Source organism: Cheilinus undulatus, linkage group 8 (assembly GCF_018320785.1).
Source record: "Cheilinus undulatus linkage group 8, ASM1832078v1, whole genome shotgun sequence".
Classification (NCBI taxonomy): Eukaryota; Metazoa; Chordata; class Actinopteri; order Labriformes; family Labridae; genus Cheilinus; species Cheilinus undulatus.
This window is the reverse complement of record NC_054872.1, coordinates 8,798,229-8,819,727: the sequence shown is the minus strand read 5'-3', so window position 1 is coordinate 8,819,727 and position 21,499 is coordinate 8,798,229. Positions and strand designations below refer to the sequence as shown.

At 37.9% G+C, this 21,499-nt stretch overlaps 1 protein-coding gene across 3 annotated transcripts in view; it reads right to left on the bottom strand.

Annotated features, from left to right (window-relative positions):
• cep192 (centrosomal protein 192) overlaps positions 1–21,499 on the bottom strand; it is a 59,360-nt gene that overhangs the window by 3,072 nt on the left and 34,789 nt on the right. For 2 of the 3 annotated variants that reach the window (XM_041792995.1, XM_041792996.1), the window contains exons 38-51: positions 21,115–21,236; positions 18,687–18,796; positions 18,416–18,578; positions 17,986–18,076; positions 17,817–17,874; positions 17,512–17,635; positions 13,927–14,032; positions 13,600–13,819; positions 10,607–10,683; positions 10,216–10,311; positions 9,941–10,060; positions 7,684–7,796; positions 5,288–5,414; positions 3,196–3,254 (exon numbers count right to left, since the gene is read on the bottom strand). In XM_041792995.1, the coding sequence (XP_041648929.1) occupies positions 3,196–3,254; positions 5,288–5,414; positions 7,684–7,796; positions 9,941–10,060; positions 10,216–10,311; positions 10,607–10,683; positions 13,600–13,819; positions 13,927–14,032; positions 17,512–17,635; positions 17,817–17,874; positions 17,986–18,076; positions 18,416–18,578; positions 18,687–18,796; positions 21,115–21,236 (1,586 nt within the window). The remainder of the gene's footprint in view (positions 1–3,195; positions 3,255–5,287; positions 5,415–7,683; positions 7,797–9,940; positions 10,061–10,215; positions 10,312–10,606; positions 10,684–13,599; positions 13,820–13,926; positions 14,033–17,511; positions 17,636–17,816; positions 17,875–17,985; positions 18,077–18,415; positions 18,579–18,686; positions 18,797–21,114; positions 21,237–21,499) is intronic. The other variant, XM_041792997.1, reaches the window with a different exon arrangement.

Sequence of the window (21,499 nt, the reverse complement as noted above, 5' to 3'; positions counted from 1 at the left end):
TACAACCCCATATTCCAAAAAAATTGGGGCACTTTGTAAAATGCAAGTAAAAACAGAATGCAATAGTTTTCAAATCTCATAAACCCATATTTTATATGCAATAGGACATAACATATTAGATGTTGGATCTAGGACATTTTACTATTTCGTGAATACTATTACATCATTTTAAATCTGATGGCACATCTCAAATAAGTAGGGGCGGGGCAGTGTAAGGCTGGAAAAAAAAAAGAGTGGTACTAACGAAAAATAGCAGGAGGAGCATTTTGCAATTAATGAGGTTAACTGGCATCATGTCCGTCACATGACTGGGTATAAAAGGAGCATTTTAAAGAGGCAGAGTCTCTCAGAAGTTAAGATGGGCAGAGGTTTGCCAATCTGTGAAAAACTGTGTTTGAAATTGTGGAAAAATTTCAGAGAAATGTTCCTCAATAAAACAATAGCCAAGACTTTGAATATTCTACCATCTACAGTGCAAAATATCATCAAAAGACTCAAGACAATCTGGAGAAATCCATGTGAAAGGGAAAAAGCTAAACATCAATATTAGATGCTTGTGATCCTGAGGCACCTTTGCATTAAAAACAAGCTTGATTCTGTACTGGAAATCGATGCACCAGCTCAGGAACACTTCCAGCAATAATTGTCTGTCAACTTAGCCGTTCTATCTGCAGTTTCATACAGATTAAAGAGGAGAGGAACCATCCAGCTTGTTCTCATGAAAACAAGCTGCATGTAGGCCCTGATCACTGCCTAAATCTCTGATGGTATGGGATTGTATTGGTACCTATGGCGTGGCCAGCTTACAAAAGGAACTGTGGAAAGGAGCTATCAATGCTGAAAAGTGTATAGAGTTTAAAGAGCAACATATCCTCCCATCCAGACGTCTCTTTCAAGGAAGGCCTTGAATATTTCAGCAAAACAAGAACAGAACAACATTCCTCACCCAAAACTCCAGCAACTGGTCTCCTCACTTCCCAGATATTTACAGACTGTTGTTAAAAGAGTGGATGCTACACAATGGCAACCATGGCCCTGTCCCTACTTATTTGAGAAGTATTGCTGCCATCAAATTCAAAATGAGCTAATATTGTCAATAAAATTGTAAAATGTCTTAGTTTCAACATCTCATATGTTGTCTATGTTCTATTGTGGAGAAAATATGGGTTAATGAGACTTCAAAATCATAGGACTGTTCTTTTTAATGTTGCCACAACTATTTCTTTAAATTTGGGGCTGTGAGATAAACCTTGTTATTGAATAAAACAGTAGATTTGCATTTCCTCTTTGGAATGCAGCACACTTCAGTTGGAATGCACAGCATTAAATAATTTGTTGTTTTTTTGGTGTGTGAAAAGTAAAATATCTTGAAATTATAAAAAATAGAATACTTCTTCAGCATACCTACAAAAAGGTCTTAAAAATGGGGATTGTTAATTTTTATTGGCAGGGATTACATTTTCAGTACTCTTCAATGATCCAAGTCCAAATCACTACTCCTACTTTTTAATTTTTCAATAGAAAGATAAGATACATAACAGATAATACATTTTAACAGAAGAGGAGTGAAGCTTGTCTAAAGAACCTAAATACGTCGTAATTTAATCTGTTAATCTTAGGTTATTTTGCTGGAACAAAAAAAAAAAAACAGTCAAGCAACTGTTCATGTAAGTTTCTTTCAAAAACTAAATTTTCTATCCTTGTTATATTTGGATTAATCATGATGACATTTTACTGACCTTCACTTAAACTTCATTTAACTAAGCCAATTTTATTCTTAACCAACAGGACTTGTTTTAACATTTGGGAGCGATGTTTCAGAGTTTAAGATACATTTTTTTGTACATGTATTGGGATTGGTACACATCCTGCTCCATACTGAAAGTTCTGTATCGAAAACAGTTTGGTACCAAAACGTATATTTTTACACCTCTAGCAATCAGGGTTGTTTTGATACTGATATTAGCAATGCATCCAATCCTGAAATAGCTGTATATTCAGTTTGGGGTGTTGGCAAGTCAGCCACACCAAAAACATTCCAATACAACACTTGAAGTATTTACCTGTTAAGATGGGGAACTTTGAGTATAAGACAGTTGTGTTAGAATATTTCAGTGTGAGTTCATGGTAAGAGACGCATCAAGCTCTGATAACAGAACGACTGCCTGAAATCCACAGACAGCAGTCTCACTCATACTGCAGGGATGTGTCAGGCTCAGGGTGAGCTATGATAGCAGCACTCACAACAGTGAGTGCTGCTATATGTCTAATGATATATATGTGATGTGGAAGAGGGATAGAGATCATTCATTTTCATTGATATTGATACCTTAATGATCTGAATCCTTATCAATACCATAATCAATACTCTTCTATTGTTTGGTGGAAAGACAATATGATGAAATAACATTTTTAACAGAAGTGATCGAAGACATTTTGACATCTTATTAACATTTGCCTCGTTTACAGAGTGACCCTAAAATTTTTAACTAACAATACAAAGCTGGGAGCACTTTTCAGCGCTGCTCTGAGCAGATGAAGACACTGTGCTGTAGCAGTTGAAGCAAGTGATATGATTGCATGTTTGCAGCACAGCCAAAGGGTTTTTTATTCAAAGTCAAAGTTGAAGGTGATGCATTTTGGTTTAATTTGATGCACAATGCTGATTTGCTTGTCTGTTCCCTGTGCTGGAACGGATGTATGTTTTTACCCCATTAATATCATAAAATGACATTAAACTTTAATATTTTACTTATTGTACCATTCTTTAATTATCATTCTTATTTCAACAGTGCTAAATCAAATCAAAACACAGACGCACATAAGCACAGCACAGCACGCCTGTTACCTGTGGCCAGGCAACTTCTACCACAGGTCTTAGTCGTGTGTACCTTAAAACGTACCATCATCTTCTGGGCACAAACACCTCAGAGTACCTCCCATAGTAAGCATTCACAATAGAAACACTTCATTATGCAATGTTCAGGTAATCTAAACAAGCATGTTCAGAGATATGTTAACCATTCCTCACTGTTGATAGTAACTAATGGATTTAACAGTGGCTACTGAAAAGGTAATGAGAAAACACTAACAGAGTAGGCAGTTATTCTAAAAATTAAAAACCTCTTAGTCCTAATGTGTAACTTAGCAACATTGAAAAAAGTTTTTGTCAGGTTTAATGACCATTGGACTCACCTCAGGGAGTATTTGGAATGCTTGATGTGGAAGGGCTCCCTAGGGTTTACAAATTTCAGCTGCAAGTCAATTAGAAAAGCCACACATCATAGATTAAATCCATGCAGAGCACCGTGACATTTGTTAGTGGTTATTACATTTATCACTCAATACAAAGCAATCCAGTCAGGCATGCAATTTCTATTAGCAATAATGAATGAACCTCTACAAAAGGTACGTTTATATGTATACTCTATTACTTAAAGTAGAGCTGATGGGAAAAAAAATGCACTTTTAGAATTACCAGAGTGTGGGTGGGGAATACATTGTTTGCATGTTTAACTATTGCTTTTCCTGAAAAAAAAAGGACTGAAAAGGAACAGCTGCAAAACCAGTCATTTATATGGGGGGGCATATTATAGGAAAGCACCACCCTCTCTGTGTATTTCTCTGCATTTGATTTTTATGAGACCCCTATTGAGATGGTAGCAAGGAAACTGAAGCACAGGAGGTAGAGGAAGGAGAGTTGGTCAGCCATCACACTTTTGAGACATTGAAACTGCTTTTAAATCTGATATACAAACTATCAGGCTTCCTACATACTTAAAGAGTCACATTTAAGAGTTTTCAAACCTTTTTAAGACCTGAACTAAAAAAATTATACCCCCTTTTGCATGGCAAACAGTCAAAAATGAAAGGCAAGCAAGATTTTATGCACCTCTTATGAAATTCCAAATGATTTAGCGTAAAAAACAATTTGGCCTTAAATACCCAAATTTAATAACCTGACACACCAGATAGAGTTGTTCCACACATCTACCTGGAAAACCACTCATACACAGCGTTTGGGAAAAGCCAAAGCCTTTGAAAAAAAAAAAAAAAAAAAAAAAACTTGGAGGGTGATTGGATGAACGTTCTGTCTGTCACATCTTTACGGGCCAATCAGACAAAAAAAAACACGTGACGTAGCTGCCAGCGAGCTGCGCCCCTATTGAAGGAGTAAACTCCATTAGAGCTGCATAATGCGAACTATAGCTTCTGTTGACATGTCAGTACATGACTTTTGTCGTTTTCAAAAAGAAAACAACTCACTGCTGTTCTTTGTTCTTCTTTTAGCGAAGAAATGTCATCAAAACTGGCGCTTTAGCAGCATTCATGCTCATGTCTTTCGCCATAACTGCGCTGGCCTCTTGTTGCTGTTTGCATTCATATTGACTCAATGTAATACTAGGATAGCAAGGCACAATGCTCCACAGAGACAAGGAAAAAGATACAGACATGAGGAAGCGCCTATAAACATAAAGACAGATGTACATATGTCATGCTGCTGCCACTGTTTTCCCAGTGAATTCTAGGGTAGCATTTCATAACCTTCTTTTTAAGACTTTTCAATGCTTTAAAATTCAAAGTCCAACTTCAGACTTTTAATGGGTTTGCACATTTTATATTTGAGGATGCATCGGCAGCTTCAGTACTGGCTGATATTGACCTGGTAGATAAAGAGGCATAGACAATGTTTGTTGTGTTGGACAAACTGATCTGTTTTCTTTGCCAAACATGACAGTAAATGTTGGCAGTGTGGGGGTATTACACCAAAAGAAGTGATGACGAGATAAATCTAATCAGACTCGACTAACTTCAATTTCGATACTGGTATTGGTAGAGGACCTTTATCATAATCCTGACGTTTCTTTGAGCTTCCCCCACCTAAATATTCTGCATTTTATTCATTTAAAAGCGGGTTGGTATATACGACAAATCCAGGTCTCTCAAAGAAGATTCCCCTTAATACCCCCAAAACATGTCTTCCCATCTGCTGCTCCTGTTTCCCTCAGTAGTCTGTCACATAACAGAAACCCCACACTCTGGCAGTGATATGAATATTGAGGTGTAGTGTTTTGTATAAGAAAGTTAAAATTTGATGTCTTACCTTAAGAAGCAACAAAAGAGATCAGAAACAATTACTTATATACAAAAACAGTCCTTATTCATACCTCCTAGCTTAATTTTTTTTCAGCTAATCTCTCAGCTGATCACAGAGTGCCATATGTGCTGTAGTTTATATTCTACTGAAGTGAGAAAATGAGTATAATGAGTATAAGGCATGCCTCACCTCATATGTATCAGAGGAGTTGTTGCGGATGTTGACCTTCAGAGAGCTGGATTCACCCACCCGAGTGTCTGGGAAGGTGTAAAGATCCTGTGGAGAATACACACCTCTCCGCACAGAGTCCTCCTGGCTGTGAACACACACATTTCTCCAGTTAAAAGAAAGAAAGAAATAACAACTGATAACACATTTACATGAAGATGAGAAACATATTCTGAACTCATTAAAAAGGTATGCTGCGGGTGCTGGATGCTGAGATTTTTGTCCCAAAAGAGGACTTAAAATAGCAGGTTATACTTAATTCTATAAACATTTCACAGTTCTTTAATGCTTTATGGGCTTGCTCTGCCTTCGATGCTATACACAATTAGAGAGACGGTCAATGGAATAAGTGGTTTGAGACCATATAACCATATAACCATATAAGTGATCCAGCGCTGTGGTTCATGGCTGAAGCCATGAATTTAAGCCACCAGGGTAGTGTGTTGATAATTTTTTACAAAAGGGTTGTTTGCAGGGTATTTTCTTCATCATGGGCAACTTCTACCTATCATATAAGTAAATTAAACACATAGAAGTAATATAAAAATGACAAGTAGTAAAGTATAAATAAGTATCACACAAACCAAAAAGATGTAGGCTAAAGCTTTGGTGTACTATGCCCATATTGTAAACTCAGTAATACGTGTATAATGTTTATAACATGTAGTTCTGTATGGTTGGGAATAGAGTGCAGTTATGGTGCGTTTACAGGGCTCAAAGCCTGCAATGATTGAGTCGACTCACTGCTCTCCTATGGCTGTCATTTGTCCTTAAACAAAGCCTTGCGTTCGTTCATGTAGGGCACAGTAGCCATACGCTCAGCCATGATCAGCTGATGGCCAGCTGATCGCCTCCCAACTTCCACAGCCAATCACAGCTACTTCTTTGAACACAGCAGTGTATTTAAAAATTGTGTACTTCTCACTAGTCCCTGCAAGCATTAATGCTGATGCACCCCGCTGTTGCTGCTGCTGGCAAAGCTTAACCTCTTCCCCCCAGCCTCCTCCTTCACAGCATAAAGCTTACTGCACCCTCATATTCAGATTCATGCTGCTATGGATAAATTTCTATTGAACTAATTTTATTGTATTCAATATGCATTCTTGCAAGTATCTATCCATATGGGGGTTTCTAGTCATGTGCTCCCCAGAAAGATAAAGCATGCAGCTTGACTAGCCTAGGCAGCATCTTTTGAGCAGAGCCTTCTACGGCAAGAAAACTGTATATCAATTTTGCAATAAAATGGTAAAATATATAAATAGAGTGATCCTGAGGAGGGAGGTTTTTCAGTCTATCAACAAGGTTTATTTACCTAACAGTATACTCTCAGTTTTCTTTAAATTCAAAAAGATGAACATGCCGCTCAAAGTGAAAGTGGATAAAAAGTGGAACCAACCTCCATCGATCTGGTCTGCATCAATAGGTGTTACAGCATGTTCTGTGCAGTGTAAAAGCTGCTTGGATTACACAATAAATGGCTTGAATTTTAAATATGTTAGGGAGGGATGCATAAATACCGATATCAGTATTGGGTACCAGTGCTGATATGAAGCCTAAGTACTCATACTTTTACTCACAAAACATAGCAGATCCTCTCCTCTGTATCATTTGGCATTGCATGATGTTAGCCTCTCATTATGTGAGCATGTAGTCAAAGTCAAGTTTGGTATTTTACCATAAATGAAGAAGACAACAAAGAGGAGTCTGAAAGTATGCAATGATAACTTGTTAAGATGAGGGAGGAAGAACATCTGATGAAAATGACATTAAGTTCTAAAATGATTTCAGAACGGTTACAGCATTATCAGGTACTCATAACTGTACTCGGTATTGGTGAGTGCCCAAATGTAAGTGATTGTACTTGGTCTGGGAAAACGGGGTATAACTGAATCCCTAATGTCAGGACTTACTTGTGCATTGTGGAACAGTGGCAGCTTATGATAATAACAGCACATGACCAAGAATTTTATACCAGTATATCAGTATGTAGATCACAGCCAGCTTTATAGATGAGGGAAATAAAGGGAATCAAAAGTGTCTTGAACACCAAATTTTAGTCAATGTACAGTTTGTAAATTCCACCACCAGGGGCTCTCAATCAAAACAATAACAAAGATGACTTCAAGGGTAGCAGGGAATCATGGGATTGATCACCTGTGTGAAATGTGGGGTAAAAAATGCTTTGAATAGTCAGTCTTTTAGAAAAGCACAATGTAAGCTCAAGCCCATTTACCATTTAAATTAATAAATAGTTCATTATTTGTCTTTAAGTGGTCAAAAATTCCAATGTCTATCTTGTATCTCCTTCACCAAAATCTTTGTCAGGGTCGTAAGTATGGTGGCTCAGCAGGTCTCACCTGTTCTTTCCCCAGGTAGCCTCAGCTCTCTTCCTGGTCTTGACTGTAGCCTCAGTCTTCACCAGAGAGCAATCTCCTTCCTGTGGCCCTTCCACTGGTCCATACTTTGTTCCCTGAAGACACATGAACAAAACTTCAGGAGATTAGCTAACAAGCTCATGTAAATACACTGACATTATCTCTGTGCCACTGCTAAAGAGCTGTTTATTAACAACTAAGAAGATCTTTAAAGAGCATCATACACAAAGGATTATACTTCTGAAAACATGGCTTGTGAGAGAAAGATCCCTCATTATAAAAGTGTTGCAAAAAAGATGAAAAGTAGCATCAAAATACACTTTACCATTGCATGAAAGAAATAACAACAAATTCACTGCCATCATGGCTGTTGGAGCTGATTATGTGGTGGGTGTGTGTGTGTGTGTGTGAGTGTGTGCACGCGTCGTGTGCTCTGAGGTTAACTGAGTCTGTCAAAATACTTCACATTAAAAACGGCTCAGACGAAGCCTGCAGGCCTGTCTCAGCAGGGTGGCTCTCCTTGCCAGCCCCAGACCCACTTATCTCATTTGTTAATTCTGTCGCTAAAACTACAAAGCCATCGAGGTTCTGCCATTTGTACTGGCTTTATTAAACTGACAACGTTACCGACATATTTTGTTATGGGAGTATTTTTCACAGTAAGCAGTGGTGGTGTATAAAACATTTGGGTTAGGTCTAAATCAAATTAATCAGTGAGTAAAAATCCCTGTATGTAAACTTGTCTGATATTGATGGCAGGTAAGACTTTCCTTCTGCTGTGTTGCATGCAGAAATGTGTAAAACACAACAAGCAACTGAAAATGTGCTTATTCAAGGCCAGGTGAGTATGCATACAAGAGCAGCAAACAGAGAAGTGTGATTTGAGACGAGATAAATGGGCTGATCTTATCAAAGCACTTCATGCTGTATGCCATTTACCCAATTCTCAAACATTTACACACTCAAAGTCTTGGTTTTAGGTGGTTCAGCATCTTTTGAAAGTAACTGATGTGAAGACAGAGCTTGGATTGAATGGCTGATGTCTAGATAAGTGGAGGATGCTGAACATCTCAAGAAATAGTAGCCCTTAGGTTGAAAACTTACAAGACCAAGACAGATAAAGGCACCTATGCTAAATCACAGGAGAACAACAGTGCACATGTGTCATCGTTAAAATCACAGATTTTGTATAGGAAAATAGATATCAATAAAGAATCCTGGCAATATAACTTTTCAGCTCCTCACTCAAAAAAGACTATAATTGTGCAGGACAGTAAGCGCATCTCAATCATGCATTACCCTAAACTTCATTATTGTAGGGTACACAAATGTTTCCAGTTCCAGTAAGAGTGTAAGCAGTCAGATAAATCTGTATTATTTTTATTTTTAAATTGCTTCTAAAAATCTGTTACAACATCTTTGACCTTTAACCAATTGAAAGTCTGTGTGAAATTATTCAAAAACTCCTACCCAGGCAGACCCAAACTAATATGAATACTGTGTTTGAACCATTTGGAGTACAGGAACAACCACATGTCTTTAAAAAGGGAACACTCTGAAGTTTCTCCCCAAACTCTCAGACTTGCTGTAGCTGCTACTAGTATTGACAAATAAAAGAAAAAAACAGAATATATATCTTTCACCCTGAATTTGTATAGTGAAACAGAAGCCTGCAGATGATTGCAGATGGGAGATAGCTGGAAAACTATACTGGACCAAAGCAAGAAGCCTTAGCTAGTTTCTGGCTCAAAGCTGATAGCAAAAGAACAGAAAATGAGGATTTTACACCTGTTTATAAGAAAAAGTCCAGCTGTGTCAAACTGGAGACTCCAAAAAAGGATTGAGGTTGGCAGACATTTGTGAACTACTGAGAACGACATGAATTTTAAGATTATGCAAAACCGGTTCATGGATATTAATGTAATCCTGTTTTTGGACAAAAACTGAGCTAATAATGGTGAGCTGTGTCTCTTTTATCATTGTTTGTTTGTTGTCTCACAAATGCATTAATTGTGGCTGCTGTGGTGGTTTTATCCTGATATGGTTTAAATGTTCAGAATCCTGAGAATCTGAGCTTTTGGGTGGTGTATAAGATGTTATAATTACATTTTGTAAATAACTGTATAATTACAACAAAAAAGAAAAATTCTCTCTGCCTGCAGATGGGCCCTCAGACTTTTATGGTGGTAAAGCCCAACAATACAAAACTAAATCTTCTTTAAAATAAATTTGTTCTTACAGTTCCACAGAGTTGGAAGCGAATTCTGGCTTTTTGTTGTGGCTCAGTCACAGGGTGGCACTCCAAGTCCCAGAACTGAGCATAGTCCCCTCTATCCCTAGGAAGGAAAGTAATGGGCACCTTGGAGGGCAAGAAAAGAAATAATTGGTAGAAATAACTAGAATACATTTAACTGTTTAATGCTTGTCATTCAAATCACATTGACCATGTGCTGTTCAGTCCCTTTCCTTTAAATAACTTCCTCTAAATATTGTTAACTGAATGTGAGAATTTACCTGCATCTTCTCATGGGCTCCCAGAGTGCCAGAGACCCTTGAGCATCTAAAAGCAGTGTAAGTGGCTCGGTAAACATCTCCAGAGTTATCAACTCCCTGAGGAAAGAGAAAAGACCTCAGCTTGATCTGACTGACTGCTATCGCTCAATATCAAGGTACAATCAAAACGATCAATAACAGATCATATCAGACAGCAGAATTTATAAAATACAATTATTACCATAACAAGGTGCAGAAGACTAAAGAAAGGTATGGAACTACTCACAGATTTTCACAGGCTAAATTAAACAAGCATGTCTTCCTCAGGGAGGGACAATACAAAGTAGAAACAGAAAAACAGCAAATAGGGATGAAAGACTTGACAGAAAATAAAATTCTGAAGAAAAAGCACCTTGACATATGGTGGAGCAAACGACGACAGGTACCACCGCACTTCTACTTCTCCGTTCTGCACCTCCAGCTGGGCGTCTGAAGTAGAGGAGCAACAGAGAGTTTGATCTCCTACAGGAAAACACACAGCTGCCTACAGACAATGACTCAAACCCCCAAAAATCTCTTTCTAACTTCTGAAAGCTTCCAGACAGTGGCGCTGCCAGTTGTAATCCTGTGCACACTGTGGGTACATTTTATAACTGATACAATTTTATTCAATGGAAACTAATGTGCAAAGGCCGGCAGATTAATTTTAAAATTCTGTTGCATTTATTTCCTCTTTGCTGTTCTTGAGTTGTAGTCTTTGGCTGCATCTACCCACCAATGTAGACAAATTGTGTTGAAACAAATTCATTTGAAGGCATATGACTGGTGTAACGTAGCAAGAGAAAGGCTGGCCCCACACTACAGGATTTTCAAATCTTAAACAATTTTTAAAACACTGGAGACCAGAGACTTTTAAAATCATTTTTCATCTTATGATGCTCTGAGCACAAACTAGACCAGGGGTTCTCAACCTTTTCAGCCCATGACCCACAAAATAAAGGTGCCAGTGACCAGGGACTGTATCTGAAGGTGGTCAAACACAGCCATGCATATTCAAGAATAGTCATGTGCAGACAAGGCTGCCCATAGAGGGGGGAAAATGGAAGAGCTTTCTGGGGCTAAGACAAACTGGGGGCCAACAAAATCATGGTCCATTGTAAAGTTAAGCTGTGGCATTTTATCCTTAACCTGACAAATAACCACTCTTATCAGAGAAAGAAATTTTAATTCATTTGTGTAGTAAGTAGCCCTCTTAAAAATGTAAATCCTTTCCAATCCAAAATTAAAGTATGTTAAAAATAGCTAAAATGGCAAAAAAAAAATGGTGGGAAAGGTGGTGAAATTAGCTTTTAAAAGTAGCAGAAATCGGTTAGAAATGCCAAAAATTTAGGGCTGACAGCTTCCATTCGATTGGTCGAGGGTTTGGTCAAAAAGCGAGTCAACCCCCCTTCCCTTCATTCCCCCTCTGTCCCCCAACGCGCTGACCAGGGTGCAGAAGCACTAGTGCACGGCTGACTGATATGGAGAGATGTGCTGCTGGGGAAAGAGGAGCAATGCAGCTCTAGGAATTACAGGTAGAGAAGCACACAAAGTGGGATATTTTCTGGTATTTTTACAGCAGTAATGCTCAGAAACAACGCATCTTCAACTCGTCACAAGGTTGCAGGCTGTTTGTATTGAAGTGGCGCTGCTGAGTGTCTCTGCTCTGCCCCCCCTCACAGCATCAACTCCCGCGGTCAGTTTAATTCACCTGTCGGAAAATAGGCTGCATAGTATCATCTCCTTTTATAATCCCCTTAAAGTGTTCACGTTAGCGTTAGCTTCAGTTACAGACAGACAGAAAGCAAAGGAGATAAAAGACGATGTCTGCTGGTCATTAAGTCCCGACTAGCGAATTTTTTCCCTCTCACCTCCGTAAATAAACGCTGCATGCTGTCTCATGCTGTCTCTGCTGCTTTATGCTCATAAATGACATGGCACGGGCTGGATCAAGTGATCCTGATATTAATTACTGTTATAAATGAATGAAAACAATGATCTGAGGTTATTTTGTAGGCTGTATGAGTTTAAAGAGTTACCGCGCCGGGATCACAGAGATCTTGTGATCAGAGTCAGGCGCACACTGATCGTCTCTCAATCAATTATTTTTTTAAGTACGACGTGGTGAGCCTAAAAAAATGTATTAATACTTCAAAAGGCTTATTGTGTTCAATTTAGGATCATTTAGACTACCCAACAGGTGCAGTAAGGAACCTGTGTGGATTAAACTGGTCCCCAATGAGGTAATTTTCTTTTATTATTATTTTTTATTTATATTTTTTTTACCTGACCGACCAATCAATTGGTTGGTCTGGGTGCCATTTTGGCCGACCAAGTTTTTCTTTGGTTGACTACAGCCCTACAACAATTAGATAAAAGTGACAAAAAAAATTACCAAGATATGGCAAAAATGAGTTAAAATGATATTAAATGGGGATTCAAAAGTGGCTGAAATGGCTTTAAAGTGGCAAAAATAGGTGGAAATTTGGTGAAATTGGATGAAGATTGATATAAACTGGCAAAAAAGGGTCAGTTGAGGCAGAAATAGTCAAAAATTGGCAAAAGTGGGCATATCATATTGTGAAATGTGGCTTAAAAAGTGTTAAAAGGGGTTAATAGTGTCAATAATGTGTCAAGAGAGACAATAATAGGCAGAGAGTTGCAAGATATGGTTTAGAAGTGTCAAAAACAGGCAGAAAAAAAGTGGTGGAAAGGATTTAAAATGGACCAAATGGGTTTCAACTTGCAAAAGAAGTGTGAAAATTTGCAAAACGGGTGGGAAAAAGTGATGATAACTGGTTAAAATTTGGCAAAATTGGTGTAAAGTGGCAACAGTGTAATTCAAAAATGTGCTTAGTTTTGTAAGGCATCTGGAGACCCTCTCTCAGTCTCTTGCAACCCCCAATGGAGTCCTAAATCCAAGGTTGAGAACCCCTGAACTAGAAGACTCAGCCAGACGGTCAGACCAACTGAGACCACACACCTGCTGACCTGCCAACGACCTCAAAGTGAAGATTCCCCCCCACACAAGAAGTCACAGAACATAAGAAACATATTCTTTCTTTCACTGAATTATTAATAATCATTAAAGGGACTAAATTAAGAATATATATCTGTAGCAACTTTGGTTTTGCCCATAAGATTAGTGCGGCCCTCTTGGTAACCAAAGATTCCCATCCCATACCTAGAAGATGAAGGGTGTTCCACATGGATTAGAATTGTTCCAATTTCAGTTGTACTATGAAGTTTAATCCACGTGGAGTCAGTGCATCCAAACACCATTTTTAAGCTTTAAAGATTTTTTTTTTACAGCCCAGACTTAAATAAACTGAGAAACTTTTGTGCTCTGGTCAATCACATCCATACCTGATGTTTCCCCTGAGGGAGTAGTGGGGAAGATGATGGTCTTGTTGCTGATTTCCACCAGGGCTTGAGGTGTCTGTTGAGGTAGTAAGGAACTGGTGGGGAGCTTGCTCACTGGCAGCACTGGAGTAGCAGCCTGAGGAGGCAGGGCTGACAGAGTAGTGTCTGCTGGTGCTGCAGACACATCCAGAGCAAGGTCTCGACGTATCTGGACCTTTATAAACTGAAACATGGTCACATTGCAGTGTGTTAAATTCTGATAATACCAGAAAAATTCAGGATGCACTTGTCTTGAGGCTTAAAAAGGTTGTATATGTATTTGTTGTATACCTTTTGTTGGCCATCACACTGGACATAAATCTGTCCACTCCATGGCAGCAGGGAAGATTTTGTTGCGAGGGAGGGGTTGGGACTTATCAAAATCTGAAGGCTGCACCTAAGTTTACAAAAACACAGGATTTTACAACAGAATTCACTAATGGTACGTATAGATGGATGGATTATGTTTGGCCAATTCTTCTGTAATTCTTATTAAATTACAGTATCATGGAGTAATTACATAACAGCCCAAGGCCAGTGGGGGAGAGAGCCCGGTTTGGGACAACTCTTATTCTACAAACAGAGCTGCTACTGGGTAGCCGAGATGTATAAAACAGCTGTTCTCTCAGGTAAACACTTTACCTATCAGGCAGGACACTGTAAAAATAAAGCCAAAACCAGTGTGGGTTTCTTCATATAAAATAATTAGGCAGATCATTTAGACATGCAACAGATGGTGTTGGGGTTTTCTGGACTTTAGGCTTCCATAATTCAAATTGATGCAAAATTTCTTCATCAAATACCATGTAAAATGTCAACATAGCAGCAACTCTCTGCTTTGCAGCACCCAATCAAGCAAATACCAACAGCTTTAAAATTAATTTTAAGTCTATGGCAAATGAAAGAAGTTGCACATCTCATTTATTCTAGCATCTAAAACAGACGTGCAGCTAAAACAGAGACTTGTTTGGCAATGTATGTTTTCTCACACTAAGAGCAAGAAAGCACTGCTAAAAAGCACTTCACAAAAGCAGCTTTCAACTGATATAAAACCAAAAAATGAAAGAAAAAAAAAACATACAACAACGTTAAACATAAAATCATCCAGCATACATCACTGGGCCTTATTCTTACCATGAAACCTTCATTTCAACTCAACCAAGATTTCTAATTAAATTCCTTAGACCTGAGCTTTTGTTTTGAATGTATTTTCAGCTTCTCCCTCCTACAGTCATAGAAGAAAGTATTGGCACCCTTGGAATTTTTCCAGAAAACACACCATTTCTCCCAGAGAAATGGTATACATGTGTTTATTGCCTTTATGTGCATTGGAACAACACAAGAAGTCTGAAGAAAAAAGAAAAAATTGACATAATTTTACACAAAACTCAAAACTCAAAAAATGGGCCAGACAAAATTGTTGGCACCCTCAACTTAATATTTGGTTGCACACCTTTGGGAAAACATAACTGAAACCAATTGCTTCCTATAACCATCAACAAGCTTCTTACACCTCTCAACTGGAATTTTGGACCACTCTTCTTTTGCAAACTGCTCCAGGTCTCTCAGATTTGAAGGGTGCTTCTTGCAACAGCAGTTTTGAGATCTCTTCATATGGGATTTAGATCTGGACTCATTGCTGGTCACTTCAGAACGCTCTAGCGTTTTGTCTCCAGCCATTTCTTGGTGTTTTTTGAGGTTTGTTTCAAGTCATTGTCCTGCTGGAACACCCATGACCTCTGACGCAGACCCAGCTTTCTGACACTAGGCCCTACATTGCGGCCCAAAAATTTTTGATAGTCTCCAGGTTTATGATTCCTTGCAGACAGTCAAGGCACCCAGTGCCAGAGGCAGCAAAATAACCCCAAAACATCCTTGAACCTCCACCATGTTTGACTGTAGATACTGTGTTCTTTTCCTTGTAGGCCCCATTCCGTTTTCTGTAAACAGTAGAATGATGTGCTTTTCCATAAAGCTCTACCTTAGTCTCATCTGTCCACAAAATGTTCTCCTAGAAGGATTGAGGCTTACTCAGGTACATTACTTTTACATACAATTACTCAGGTACATCTCTTTGTCAGCAGTGGGGTTCTCCTCAGTCTCCTGCCATAGCGCTTCATCTCATTCAGATGACCACGTATGGTCCGAGCAGGACAGCCTGAATTTGTGTGGAAGTTGACTGAGGAAGTTTATCCACCATTCCAACTATCCTGCGTTGCATTCTTTTGTCAATTTTTCTCTTCCGTCCACGTCCAGGGAGATTAGCCACAGTTCCATGGGTTATAAACTTCTTGATTATATTACACACAGTGGACAGAGGAATTTCAAGATCTTGAGATGGTCTTGTAACCTTGAGATTGTTCATGTTTTTTCTACAATGTTGCTTCTTAAGTCCTCAGACAATTCTCAACTCTTCTTTCTCTTCTCCATGTTTGGTGTGACACACACAGGCACACAACACAAAGGTTGAGTCAACTTTTACATATTCTAATTGGCTTCAGGTGTGATTTTTATATTGCCAGCACCTGTTACTGCCACAGGTGAGTTTAAATGAGCATCACATGATTGAAATAAAATGATTTACCCACAGTTTTAAAAGGGTGCCAATAATTTTGTCCAGCCCGTTTTTGGAGTTTTGTGTAAAATTATGTCAATTTTGTCTTTTTCCTCAGATTTTTTGTGTTGTTCCAATGCACAAAAAGGAAATAAACATGTGGATACCAAAAAAAATTGTAATTGCAACAACTTCTGGGAGAAATGGTGTATTTTCTGGAAAAATTCCAGGGGTGCCAATACTTTCGTCCATGACTGTATTTGGGATAAGTACGGCCTGAAAAGTTAAAACATCAGCCTTGTCTTTGAACAGGAAGTTCTTGGAAATTTTCCTTTCCAAAAAGCCAAACAAATTGCTTCAATTTCCAAGAAATTACCAAAATTTTTCTGAGAAAAATTTTTAAGTGTATTTTAAAGTTTCTCATAAAAAGTATCCAAAAATGTCTTCAAACAATCCTCAAATCTTTTAGTGAAACTTTATTGTTAAGCCTAAACATTACAATAAAATGTTGCCCAAAACTCCCACGTAAATTCCTGAAAATTTTAAGCAAATTTCCCAAATTTCAAAGCAAATCTCCACCTAAATTTCTTAGCAAATTCTCAAAACTTGACAAATGCTGGGGCGCAGGTGGCCTAGTGGTTAAAGGCGCGCCCCATGTAAGCGGGTGGCCTGGGTTCAAATCTGGCCTGAGGCCCTTTACTGCATGTCTCTACCCTGCTCTCGTCCCTGTTTCCGACTCTATCCACTGTCCTCATCTATCAAATAAAGGCACAAAAATGCCCAAAATTAAATATATATGTATATATATTTGACAAATACATTCCCTAAAATTCCATGAAAATGACAGGAACATCCAAACAATCTCCCTGAAATGTCAATGAAAATTCCTGAAAATTTGAAAAGATGAATACCCTCAAAAATCATCAATCTAATTCCCAAAAATTTACATATTTCCCAGATCCCCTTTGAAAATGTCCCTAAATTTCCAAAAACATTTTCCCACAAAATCCAAACAAATTTCCCAAATTCCCATTAAAATGCAAAATAAATAAATAAATAAATAAATAAATAAAATAAATCCAAAGCAATTTTCCCTAAATCTTCCAGTGAAACTCTAAAATAATAAAGAAATCCCCAAATTTTCCAGCAAATTCCCTCAACATTTCAAGCAAAGTATTTAATCAATGGACATTCTGAGCAATTATCTCAAAATTCCTGTGGCAGAAAATATTGCTATGTTGTTGGACAGGACAGCCACAATATAATGTCCTCATATGTGCATGCAGGTTCTTGAGAGATTTAACAAGAAATTTATTTCTTACTTAGGCTCAATGGTTCCATGCTGTGGGGTAATGGTAAGGCAGTGAGCAGGCCAGGATAAGTCAAAGCTCAGTTCTCTGGATGTGTTGTTATGGATCTGAACCTGGCTGGTTGGTGCTGCACCACCTAAAAATGATGACAAAAGCCATTACTGCTGGCTGGTTACAATGTCACATGCCATGGTATTGTGTGTTAGTTTGACTTTTGAAGAGGTCTTTTAATTCATTTTATGTTAAAATGTGATAAAAGGCCAAACTCCGGTGAAAAAAGTTCTAAAGTCATACTTTTAGGACTAGATTCTACTCACTGATGGTAGGAGCAGCAAGGACAAGCTGTTCTGGATGTATGTTCCAGGTCTCTGAGGCCTGAGGAGAGAAAAAAACAGAACGTTCAGCTCAATGCTCAAATGCAATTGAACCTTTTAAAAATTTAAAAAGGAACCAAAATAGTCATCAGTAACTCAGGGCTTGTAGTACCTGTAACGATGACTCGGTAACTTTCAGTGCTGGTCCCTGGGGACCTTTCACTGGTAGCACATCTAGGGACACGTTACCATTTGGCAAACCACTGGAAAATTTTAGAAAACAATGCTGAAATACTGAAAAGCAGAAGTTGAAAAACTAAAGCAGCACAATGTATGTCATTTAACCTTTTAAACGACCAGACCTATGGTGTTACAGTTGGCACTGCCAACTTAAAGTGCAGCCTTAAGTAAAAAACAGGGTTTAATTGTCTGCTTCTCTTTATATTTTATTAATATATGGATTTATGAAAAAGTGAAATGCATTAAAATAGTGACATGCAGTACTGGTACATTTATATATACAGTCTAAAGCCAGTATATCTCGACTTTAGATGGGCTTGTACCATGTATATGTCATCTTGTTTAAATATTCCTCATGGTACCTGTCCGTCTCTGAGTTGTGATTCACAATAGGTGGCAGCAGCTCAGTGGGGTTGCTCAGCTCATATTCAGTACTTGTTGTACTTCCCATCAGTGAAACCATTATTTTACTCATGTTTCCATAAAAGATGTGAGCTTCATTGGGTCTTTGAGGAAGGTCACAGGCTGCAGAGATAAATCATAAATACTTAAAGGCAGTAACATATTCGACATGTTATTAACTTCTTTAAAACTGATTTCGTAATCCTATGAGTATAAACCAAAACATCTTACTCTCATCGATGTTTTCCTCTCCCAGGAACTTCTCATTAAAGCTGATGTTTCTTAGCAGACTGTTCTCAGACAGAGCCTTTCCCGCAGCCTCTGGTTTACTCTGAAGCAATCTGAAAAGAACAAAACATAAACTCATCGTACAGCAAACAAATCCGCTTTCAAGCAAAAGCAGAGCCATCTGGAATTGGATCTATAAACTCTCTCAGCATTGAGAATGATTTAGAAATGATGTATGTTTATCTAAAAATGAGTCCAGAATATAAATTAGTTGTTGCTAGCAGCATCACAACAACATTGCTTTGATAATAAAGTAAGCCAGAGACAATATGTTTTTTGGATCTTATCAGAGGAATAAAGGAATTGATGGTCTGATAAAGCCCAGTTTCCATTCTTTTGCATGGTTATTGAACACAATACTTCATGCATTTGTAAAAACAGTTTACAGGTGTAATTTCATGATGAAACAAAGCACTATTGCTCCAATCATTTTACCTCAAAGGCATACACAATATTTTTTTCAAACAGAATACCACATTTACCACATTGGAGCTTTTTGGGAAAACTTCTAAAGACTCATTAGATTTGCTTTACGAATTTCGAGGTTGAAAAAAAAAATAAATGCAGTGAATAATGCAGTTAATGCAATACTTTTTTCAAAGCAAGTTTCATGACTTGTCCATATTATATATAGCTTCATATTGAGCCAAACTGGCCTTTAATAGGCATTAAATGATGACAGCAAGTTGAGAAGCAGACTCAAAGCAGGGACAGACATGTGCTCATGTTACTGAGCAACAGAGAGCAACCGAGGAGGGCATAACAGACTGAACAGCCGACATGGTTTAAATCTTTGTTTGATCATTAAGCCTCATGCTCCCATACAGCTTTGTGGATTATCAGTCAAATAAGAGGCCTGGTGTCTCTTTTCACAGAGAACAACAGAAAAAAGATCAAAATGACTGACACACAGATCCCTAACATAAACTTGCAGGTCACATCTTTCAGTCAGGTCATTAACAGAATAATGGAAACTAATGGTGTGATTTACCATAAGTTAACATGGTACCAAAGAGGATTAGGACCACTGGAAAAACAATTTGGAGATGCAATGTTTTTTTTACTTGTGAGAAAAGTGTCAGAATTCTAAGATTAAAGTCAGAATTCTGACTTTAATCTCAGAGGCCCTAATCCTCTTCCTTAACATGAAACAACAAACTGTATACATTGAATCGAGAACTCCAAAGTCAGTAGAAATTCTGTATAAATCCATAAGTTTATTAAATTTTAAGGCTTTACATTTGTTCTATCACTCAGCGATTGTTCCTTAAATATCTTACAGTGTGAAATGGTGAGTACCAATGGCAATAAATTCAATAATAAAACTGCAAATGTGAGCTAGTCTGATTAGTTTGCTCACACAGGTCCCTTTTTCTTAATTTCAGTGTTCTGAAATTCCTGATACTATACAAAACAATGTATATAATGTTCAGGACCAATTCCATCACACTCACAGACTCGACACAGAAGTTCTTTTCAATTCAGGAGAGCCGATATAATTTGAAAGGGGTTTGCAAGTTTAATGTACTTAAATAAATGAATAAATAAAGAAAGAAATAAGGTATGAAAAGGTGTGTTTTACTGTTAGAGTCAAACTCTGGAACGATGCCAACATTAATTCGAAAAATATGTAATTAACTTTAGGTTGTGAAGAAAATAATTTGATATTTTTGAAGCTTAAAAAAGTGTTGATTTTTCCGTTGTTTATTTTCATTTCTGGAAGTTAGTAGCTTCATTTGACACTAATCTAGGATACGTTTATAAAAGCAGTTTGCTTCTGCATTTAACTTTTCAGTCACTACTTAATACATGACTATTGACTTTGTTAAAATTGTCTACACTGTGTAAAATGTTCGGACTTTGTGTGATGCTTCAATAAAAACTACTACTACTTCTACTACTAGTGTGGATGTGTAGTTTATGCACTATAGTGGGGCAATCTAACTTCAACACGGTCACTTGAGATAATGAATAGCTATGCTAGCCAGGAAAAGAGACTCCTTCTGTTTCACTAGAAGAGCCAATCATTGTCTTGAATCTCAGGCACTGATGAAAGACTAAACTGAGGTTTATGTGCTCAAGTTGGGGAGCTGTTTAAAAACATCTGGCTAAAATTGTGCAATGAACATATGTAGATTTCTATGTGGTTCTTTGTTTCCATCCATAGTTTTGTGTAATTGACACATGTGCACCCGCAGTGGTGAGCCCAACAAGCTCTCAGGATGGGTGGGAACTAACTGAATTAAATTTCTTAATTATTTAACAGCAATTACTTTTTTATAATCTTTGACAACATATCTTTCTAACCAGCTAAAATAGGTACTTTACTGACACAGAAATGAAGGAAAGATAGGAAGAGTGAAGATCTCACCTCCTGTACTGTTGCCTGGAGACCTCATCTCCACAAAACAGGCAGACAGAAGCTAGAAGAGCACGGCCTGACTGGCACAGGGTCTTCTCTCTTTGAGTGGACTTCATCAGCACAGTGATTACCTAAAAACATGAACAAATCACACAGTCCAATATTAACAAATACATAAATGCAGAACTAAGGATAAGGAAACACATCCTTTTTATTTTTTAGGTTTTTGTTGTTTGTTTTAGTAAAGAGTATCAAAAATCGTAGCAAAAAAAAATAGTTGAAGAGATTTCAACATACACTGAAAAAAAGCAGCTTCACATGATTAAAGGACACAAGATGTGGATGTGAGCATGAGCAACAGGCTATACTGGTGCCAATGTCAGCTTAGTTTGCT